General features: G+C 41.1%; 1 protein-coding gene across 1 annotated transcript in view; it reads left to right on the plus strand.

The window, feature by feature from the left end:
• The window catches only part of GARNL3 (GTPase activating Rap/RanGAP domain like 3), a gene marked incomplete at its 5' end in the record, with an annotated part of 730206 nt that overhangs the window by 547734 nt on the left and 172472 nt on the right, over positions 1–10000 (plus strand). Inside the window, one exon of the mRNA XM_053695928.1 lies at positions 7404–7502. Coding sequence (XP_053551903.1) covers positions 7404–7502 — 99 coding nt within the window. The remainder of the gene's footprint in view (positions 1–7403; positions 7503–10000) is intronic.

Here is a 10000-nt window from a genome sequence, read left to right on the forward strand (position 1 = left end):
GAAAGGTGGCTATATTGGTCACTGATTTGTTTTTGTTTTGTTTTTGAATGTCAAAAATGTATATTTGTGAATATTGAGATGTTATATTGGTTTCACTGGTAAAAATAAATAATTGAAATGGGAATATATTTGTTTTTTGTTAAGTTGCCTAATAATTATGCACAGTAATAGTCACCTGCACACACAGATATCCCCCTAAAATAGCTATAACTAAAAACAAACTAAAAACTACTTCCAAAACTATTCAGCTTTGATATTAATGAGTTTTTTGGGTTCATTGAGAACATGGTTGTTGTTCAATAATAAAATTAATCCTCAAAAATACAACTTGCCTAATAATTCTGCACTCCCTGTATATATATATATATATATATATATATATATATATATATATATATATATATATATATACCATAACAAAAAGAGCTTGCACTCGCTGGACTTTTCAACAAAACTTTACTTGGCAAAGAAATAGTGACGTTTCGGGGACAGTGTATCCCCTTCCTCAGACAGTGATTGCTTCAAACATTAGTGAATTTATACAGTCAAACAAACAAACCCCTCCCCCCAATTAGCAAAACAAACCGCCAAATATGTTGCTAGGGTGACCATACGTCACAAAGTAAACATAGTGTTAATCTAATACTTAAAATGCAATATGAGCCATCACAGCTCTTACACAAATTGTGACAGTGCATATGTTCATGTTAAAAGACCTATAGCAATACTGGACATGGTGAGAAACATATATTCCACAGCTATAACAATACATCTATTATGCTTGGAAAACCAACTAGTGCTCATAGCCTCATGAATTTCACAACAAGCGTGTCAGATGCTAAATGAATATAAGATGGCTGACAACCTACCAAACACAAACTTGAAGACAGTCCTGACACCGATCGCTATGCATCACACCATCGCAACCGCATACAACGCTGAGAAGGGAAACAGAACCCGGAACTGCATCAGCTGCTCACGTGGGTGGCGATGCACCAATCAACAGGGTTGTGGTTGCCATGGTGATGAGTCACAACAATCGCAATCTGTAACAGAGAGGGCACCAACATAATGTGTAGCGGTATTAGAAGTTGTCAATAAGACATAACCTACCTGATTGCATAGCACTATATTGTCAAACCTCAATCAATGGAACTATCTGTGCTATATCATACATGCACCTTCACTCATAGTAAGCGCCACTGTATTAGCTACAACATTGCTAGCACACATCCCTGCAAAGTTCCATTCTATACGTTTGTACATTTACAGTGTAACTATCCTACCATGCTATCGCCATAACCTGGTAAGTAATGTATAGGTCACATACAAGGTAGCGCACTCCGCACAGCAAAGTAGTGCCACAGTAGCAGACTGGAGTCCCGACCACCAATAGACGTTGTACAAGAGAGAAGAAGTACAAGAAACACCTCAGACGAAAATGAAAGATACAAAATAGATCAAAAGAACCCAGAAAGAATGAACTAAAGAAACCCCATATGTGCATGAGAAACAAAGAGAGAATGAAACAAAGATAGCAAAGAATAAACAGACATAGAATGGAGTGTGGACTCTCCAAATAGGTAACCTAAATGACGTGGACTCTCATAATATGACATTCAGGCATCCACAAGGTCTGGATCCATACTACAGAAAACAATGCCAGTCAAACATAGTATTGAGTCCATGGGGTTGCAAGGTATTTAAGCGAAAAATCCATTTGGCCTCAATCTGTAGGAGGAGTGTATCCCTATCACCCCCCCGCCTCAATGGGGGGACATGATCGATTAGGGTGAATCTCAGGTCCTGAAGTCCATGACCTTTCTCCACAAAATGCCTGGCCACAGGTTGGTCACTAGAGCCCTTTTTCAGAGCAGTTCTGATAGATGACCTGTGATTAGCAAACCGGGTTCTGGCATCATCGGTGGTTTTTCCCACATAAAACCGCCCACAGCTACAATTCAGTAGGTACACCACGTGAGAAGTGGTGCACGTCATCACATGCCTGATCTTGAATCTTTGGTTTCGATGGGGATGTCCAAAGGTGGACCCTGGAATCATAGCGTTGCAGGTGGTGCATCCCAAGCATCTGTAACATCCTGGTTTCTTTCTTTGTGTCAACCATGTCTCCGGGTTATAGCAATGGGTAGGATCAGTGAGCATCAGAAGATCTTTTAGATTCTTGTCGCGTTTATATCCCACTCTAGGGGGTTGCCACCCATTGAACGGGAGAGAGGGATCACCTTGTACAATGTGCCAGTGTTCCCTTAATGATATACCCAAGGCTCTCGTTGAGGGACTATAGACCGTAGTAAAGGTCATTCTCTGCTCATCTTTTGGATCAATTCGGGGAGACATCAAGGTATCATTTTCCACTACCATTCTGCTCTGTTTTATAAGGTGTGGATTGTAACCTCGTTGTGTGAACCGTTGTTGCATCTCATTGAGTTGTTGGTGTCTTTTGGTCTCATCGCTATTGTTCCTTGCGGCCCGCTGCAGTTGGGCTTTCGGAATTGCCTTGAGGAGTGCTGTCGGATGGTTGCTCGTGGCGTGTAGGATAGAGTTTCTGTCTGTGGGTTTCCTAAATAAAGAGGTACCCAAATAGCCACTCTCTGTTTTAAAGATATTTAAGTCCAAGAACTCGATACTTTCCGAATCATGTTTAAATTTAAATTTCACTGGGTTAGTAAGTGAATTCAAATACTCAAACCATCCTTCCAACTCCATAACTGTACCACTCCAAATAATTAACAAATCGTCTATATACCGTTTATAGTATAGTATTTCAGGTTTCTGGTATATCCCCATCACGAATAATTCATAATGCTCCATATATATGTTAGCCAGTGAGGGGGCCACGTTTGATCCCATGGCCGTACCTGATATTTGTTGGTGGTACTTGCCCTCAAACCTGAAATAATTAAGACGTAAGCTCAAGTCTCGCAGTTTGATCAGGAAGTCTCTAGGGGGACCTACATAGGGATGTTTATCCAAAGCATCAGACACATATTGTTTCCCTGTCTCGTGCGGAATAATTGTGTATAAACTGTTAACGTCTGCTGTAACCAGAATATATGGCTCATCAAACTTAATAGTTTTAAGTTCTGCAATCAGCTGTGACGAATCCCTTAGGTATGACCTCATATTCCTCACAAGGGGCTGTAGGAAATGGTCCACGAAGATTGCTAGCCTAGAGGTGATAGAGTTACGAGCAGAAACAATTGGCCTCCCCGGAGGCTTCTCCAGATCCTTGTGAATTTTGGGAAGCGTGTACAGTATGGGACAGACTGGATGTGCAATCCTCAAGAAACCAGCTATGTCTTCATCGATCCACCCTTCTTTCAGTCCCTCCTGAACCACCTGATGTATCAAGGTTTGAAAGTTGTTAGTGGGATCCCTTGGAAGTGGCTGATACGTCTCATTGTCACTAAGTTGCTGATTAATCTCGTCACTGTAATATTTATAATTCAGTACGACTACCGCACCACCCTTACCTTACCCCTTACGTAGGGGGGGCTGGAGAGAGAAAACCGCCACTGCCTACCAGAAAATAACCACCACTGGTCCTGTTGAGGACCTAGTGGTGAACATCAGTGACAGAGTTCTATCCATGGCAGAGAGAAGTGTGTTAAATAGAGGCTTGAGCTTTGTCCCTTCTGGCAAGGGTGACGAGTTCGCCAACTACATTGATTGCCAGAAATTCCAGCGGTCTTTGAGACTAAAATAATTTTTTAAAGACCACTCCGCAGATGGTGACATACATAAGTTTAAGAACAAAAGCTCATTTGACCCTTCAAGCAACAATGCCAGTATTAAGACTTTTATGAGATTGGTCTCTCAAGATCTGAGAGGATATGAGTCCAAAAAATACCATACCAACCTAACTCCAGAAGAGAAAGCAGCCATCACTACATTGTCTAAGGACCCTGACATTGTGATTCGCACCGCAGATAAGGGTGGTGCGGTAGTCGTACTGAATTATAAATATTACAGTGACAAGATTAATCAGCAACTTAGTGACAATGAGACGTATCAGCCACTTCCAAGGGATCCCACTAACAACTTTCAAACCTTGATACATCAGGTGGTTCAGGAGGGACTGAAAGAAGGGTGGATCGATGAAGACATAGCTGGTTTCTTGAGGATTGCACATCCAGTCTGTCCCATACTGTACACGCTTCCCAAAATTCACAAGGATCTGGAGAAGCCTCCGGGGAGGCCAATTGTTTCTGCTCGTAACTCTATCACCTCTAGGCTAGCAATCTTCGTGGACCATTTCCTACAGCCCCTTGTGAGGAATATGAGGTCATACCTAAGGGAATCGTCACAGCTGATTGCAGAACTTAAAACTATTAAGTTTGATGAGCCATATATTCTGGTTACAGCAGACGTTAACAGTTTATACACAATTATTCCGCATGAGACAGGGAAACAATATGTGTCTGATGCTTTGGATAAACATCCCTATGTAGGTCCCCCTAGAGACTTCCTGATCAAACTGCTAGACTTGAGCTTACGTCTTAATTATTTCAGGTTTGAGGGCAAGTACCACCAACAAATATCAGGTACGGCCATGGGATCAAACGTGGCCCCCTCACTGGCTAACATATATATGGAGCATTATGAATTATTCGTGATGGGGATATACCAGAAACCTGAAATACTATACTATAAACGGTATATAGACGATTTGTTAATTATTTGGAGTGGTACAGTTATGGAGTTGGAAGGATGGTTTGAGTATTTGAATTCACTTACTAACCCAGTGAAATTTAAATTTAAACATGATTCGGAAAGTATCGAGTTCTTGGACTTAAATATCTTTAAAACAGAGAGTGGCTATTTGGGTACCTCTTTATTTAGGAAACCCACAGACAGAAACTCTATCCTACACGCCACGAGCAACCATCCGACAGCACTCCTCAAGGCAATTCCGAAAGCCCAACTGCAGCGGGCCGCAAGGAACAATAGCGATGAGACCAAAAGACACCAACAACTCAATGAGATGCAACAACGGTTCACACAACGAGGTTACAATCCACACCTTATAAAACAGAGCAGACTGGTAGTGGAAAATGATACCTTGATGTCTCCCCGAATTGATCCAAAAGATGAGCAGAGAATGACCTTTACTACGGTCTATAGTCCCTCAACGAGAGCCTTGGGTATATCATTAAGGGAACACTGGCACATTGTACAAGGTGATCCCTCTCTCCCATTCAATGGGTGGCATCCCCCTAGAGTGGGATATAAACGCGACAAGAATCTAAAAGATCTTCTGATGCTCACTGATCCTACCCATTGCTATAACCCGGAGACATGGTTGACACAAAGAAAGAAACCAGGATGTTACAGATGCTTGGGATGCACCACCTGCAACGCTATGATTCCAGGGTCCACCTTTGGACATCCCCATCGAAACCAAAGATTCAAGATCAGGCATGTGATGACGTGCACCACTTCTCACGTGGTGTACCTACTGAATTGTAGCTGTGGGCGGTTTTATGTGGGGAAAAACCACCGATGATGCCAGAACCTGGTTTGCTAATCACAGGTCATCTATCAGAACTGCTCTGAAAAAGGGCTCTAGTGACCAACCTGTGGCCAGGCATTTTGTGGAGAAAGGTCATGGACTTCAGGACCTGAGATTCACCCTAATCGATCATGTCCCCCCATTGAGGCGGGGGGGGGGTGATAGGGATACACTCCTCCTACAGATTGAGGCCAAATGGATTTTTCGCTTAAATACCTTGCAACCCCATGGACTCAATACTATGTTTGACTGGCATTGTTTTCTGTAGTATGGATCCAGACCTTGTGGATGCCTGAATGTCATATTATGAGAGTCCACGTCATTTAGGTTACCTATTTGGAGAGTCCACACTCCATTCTATGTCTGTTTATTCTTTGCTATCTTTGTTTCATTCTCTCTTTGTTTCTCATGCACATATGGGGTTTCTTTAGTTCATTCTTTCCGGGTTCTTTTGATCTATTTTGTATCTTTCATCTTCGTCTGAGGTGTTTCTTGTACTTCTTCTCTCTTGTACAACGTCTATTGGTGGTCGGGACTCCAGTCTGCTACTGTGGCACTACTTTGCTGTGCGGAGTGCGCTACCTTGTATGTGACCTATACATTACTTACCAGGTTATGGCGATAGCATGGTAGGATAGTTACACTGTAAATGTACAAACGTATAGAATGGAACTTTGCAGGGATGTGTGCTAGCAATGTTGTAGCTAATACAGTGGCGCTTACTATGAGTGAAGGTGCATGTATGATATAGCACAGATAGTTCCATTGATTGAGGTTTGACAATATAGTGCTATGCAATCAGGTAGGTTATGTCTTATTGACAACTTCTAATACCGCTACACATTATGTTGGTGCCCTCTCTGTTACAGATTGCGATCGTTGTGACTCATCACCATGGCAACCACAACCCTGTTGATTGGTGCATCGCCACCCACGTGAGCGGCTGATGCAGTTCCGGGTTCTGTTTCCCTTCTCAGCGTTGTATGCGGTTGCGATGGTGTGATGCATAGCGATCGGTGTCAGGACTGTCTTCAAGTTTGTGTTTGGTAGGTTGTCAGCCATCTTATATTCATTTAGCATCTGACACGCTTGTTGTGAAATTCATGAGGCTATGAGCACTAGTTGGTTTTCCAAGCGTAATAGATGTATTGTTATAGCTGTAGAATATATGTTTCTCACCATGTCCAGTATTGCTATAGGTCTTTTAACATGAACATATGCACTGTCACAATTTGTGTAAGAGCTGTGATGGCTCATATTGCATGTTAAGTATTAGATTAACACTATGTTTACTTCGTGACGTATGGTCACCCTAGCAACATATTTGGCGGGTTTTTTTGCTAATTGGGGGGAGGGGTTTGTTTGTTTGACTGTATAAATTCACTAATGTTTGAAGCAATCACTGTCTGAGGAAGGGGATACACTGTCCCCGAAACGTCACTATTTCTTTGCCAAGTAAAGTTTTGTTGAAAAGTCCAGCGAGTGCAAGTTCTTTTTGTTATGGTATATTCAATTCCACTAGCACCCTGGCAGTTGCAATTGAGTGAGAGTGCACATCTCTGCTAACGTGTATATATATATATATATATATATGAGTGTGTGTATTATTATATATGTATAATATATATATACAGATACAGAGATACAGAAAGAGGTGGACAGCTACTGATACAGATCTAAATAGATAGACAAATTGATACATAGATAGAAAGATAGATAGACACAAATGGAAAGAGATAGACAGACAGATACATAGCAATGTCCTCTCTCACACATCATCTCAGATACAATCGCTTTGATTTGTGATGTTATATATAATAAAGATGGATCACATAACCTTATATATGTGTCTGTGATGTATATTTTGCAGAGGGACAGCCATCTATACCAGTGTTTGATAAAAGTCTTCAGATCAAGCAGATTCATGTGTTAGAAAATCTGGATCTGTTAATCACTCGAGCAGATAAAGGTAAGATTTGATCGTCTTTCAGGCTTAGGCTAATGAATAATTTATTTATTGAAAAGGAAATAAACAACTGTAACATGCAGTTTGTTAAGATGTTTAGTATAAATTCCAGTACGTAGATGTGTTTAGCTTAGAGTCCTGTCTGCCTGATATGAATGTTAATACTCTAGATAAAGGTTTAAACACATAACAAAGCACTGAAATATCTGTTTAGCGGGTTTGGCTTATGTAGGGAGCTGTGTCAGTTACATGAATAGCCACAGAGCACCCTTACCTTTCTACAAATGACAAACATGTCCCTTATCAGGGGTGGTAGTGACATGAGTCAGTGCCTGGTTCTTCCCACTTACTGAGGAACATGACACCAATGAAACGTATCTGCTTACCCTACAGTAAGTACAACCTGGCCTAGAAATACCATGACAAGAGAGGACAGAAGCGCCACATGGCCCAATATTGGTTGGTCCAAAAACAAATTGATATGTGTACAGGGAGTGAACTCACATTCGTATAAGCACCTCAATTGGTGCTATGGAGACAGTCTGGGATCTCTTACAGTCACCCAGGGAACCAACTTCCGGTATTAATATGGTGTCTGTATCAAAACGACATAAAGAAAAACAGGTGCCTATATGGCCTAGTATTGTCTTAACACAGGTGAATCAATGTAGTAGAGGGGAATGGTACTCACAATAGTTGTAGCATCTCCTTTGATGCTATAGAGGCAGGATGGGATCAATATAGTCACCCACCAGACTTAAACGTAGGCCAACTGGACAAAGATGGAAGTCCGGAACCACCAATGGTCAGGATAGACCCAGGAAACTCCCTCTCAACCAGAGGGATAAATGGCAAAAAAGATGGTAGCAAGTGTTCAGGATATAAAATCGTTTTATTAAAATAATAAAAACAAGGCAACGCGTTTCTCAGCTCTAAGCTGTTTCATCAGGCTTCCTTGGAACAGCCAATAGAATGCGAGCTCAATCTGATTGGCTGATTGGATCAGCCAATCGGATTGAACTTGAATCTGATTGGCTGATTCCATCAGCCAATCAGAATTTTTCTACCTTAATTCCGATTGGCTGATAGAATCCTATCAGCCAATCGGAATTTGAGGGACGCCATCTTGGATGACGTCCCTTAAAGGAACCGTCATTCGTCGGGAAGTCGTCAGCCAGGATGGATGTTCCGCGTCGGCGGGATGAAGATGGATCCGGAAGAAAGAAGATTGAAGATGCCGCTTGATAGAAGACTTCAGCCCGATGATGGACCTCTTCAGCCCCCGCTTGGGCTTGGATGAAGATTTCGGAGCCTCCTCTGGACGGATCGGTGATACCCGGCGTGGTGAAGATAAGGTAGGATGATCTTCAGGGGCTTAGTGTTAGGTTTATTTAAGGGGGGTTTGGGTTAGATTAGGGGTGTGTGGGTGGTGGGTTGTAATGTTGGGGGGGTATTGTATGTTTTTTTTTTACAGGCAAAAGAGCAGAATTCTTTGGGGCATGCCCCGCAAAAGGCCCTTTTAAGGGCTGGTAAGGTAAAAGAGCTTTTCTATTTTTATTTTTGAATAGGGTAGGGCATTTTTTTATTTTGGGGGGCTTTGTTATTTTATTAGAGGGCTTAGAGTAGGTGTAATTAGCTTAAAATTGTTGTAATATTTTTATAATGTTTGTAAATTATTTTTTAATTTTTTATAACTTAGTTCTTTTTTTATTTTTTGTACTTTAGTTAGTTTATTTAATTGTATTTATTTGTAGGTATTTTATGTAATTAATTTATTTATAGTGTAGTGTTAGGTTTAATTGTAACTTAGGTTAGGATTTGTTTTACAGGTAATTTTGTAATTATTTTAACTAGGTAACTATTAAATAGCTATTGTACCTGGTTAAAATAAATACAAAGTTGCCTGTAAAATAAATATAAATCCTAAAATAGCTACAATATAATTATAATTTATATTGTAGCTATATTAGGGTTTATTTTACAGGTAAGTATTTAGCTTTAAATAGGAATAATTTATTTAATAAGAGTTAATTTATTTCGTTAGATAAAAATTATATTTAACTTAGGGGGGTGTTAGTGTTAGGGTTAGACTTAGCTTTAGGGGTTAATAAATTTATTAAAGTAGCGGTGAGGTCCGGTCGGCAGATTAGGGGTTAATACTTGAAGTTAGGTGTCAGCGATGTTAGGGAGGGCAGATTAGGGGTTAATACTATTTATTATAGGGTTATTGAGGCGGGAGTGAGGCGGATTAGGGGTTAATAACTTTATTATAGTAGCGGTGAGGTCCGGTCGGCAGATTAGGGGTTAATAATTGTAGGTAGGTGGCGGCGACGTTGGGGACGGCAGATTAGGGGTTAATAAATATAATATAGGGGTCGGCGGTGTTGGGGCAGCAGATTAGGGGTACATAGGGATAATGTAGGTTGCGGCGGTGTACGGAGCGGCAGATTAGGGGTTAATAATAATATGCAGGGGTCAGCGATAGTGGGGGCGGCAGATTA

The sequence above is a fragment of the Bombina bombina genome, chromosome 12, assembly GCF_027579735.1.
Source record: "Bombina bombina isolate aBomBom1 chromosome 12, aBomBom1.pri, whole genome shotgun sequence".
NCBI lineage: Eukaryota > Metazoa > Chordata > Amphibia > Anura > Bombinatoridae > Bombina > Bombina bombina.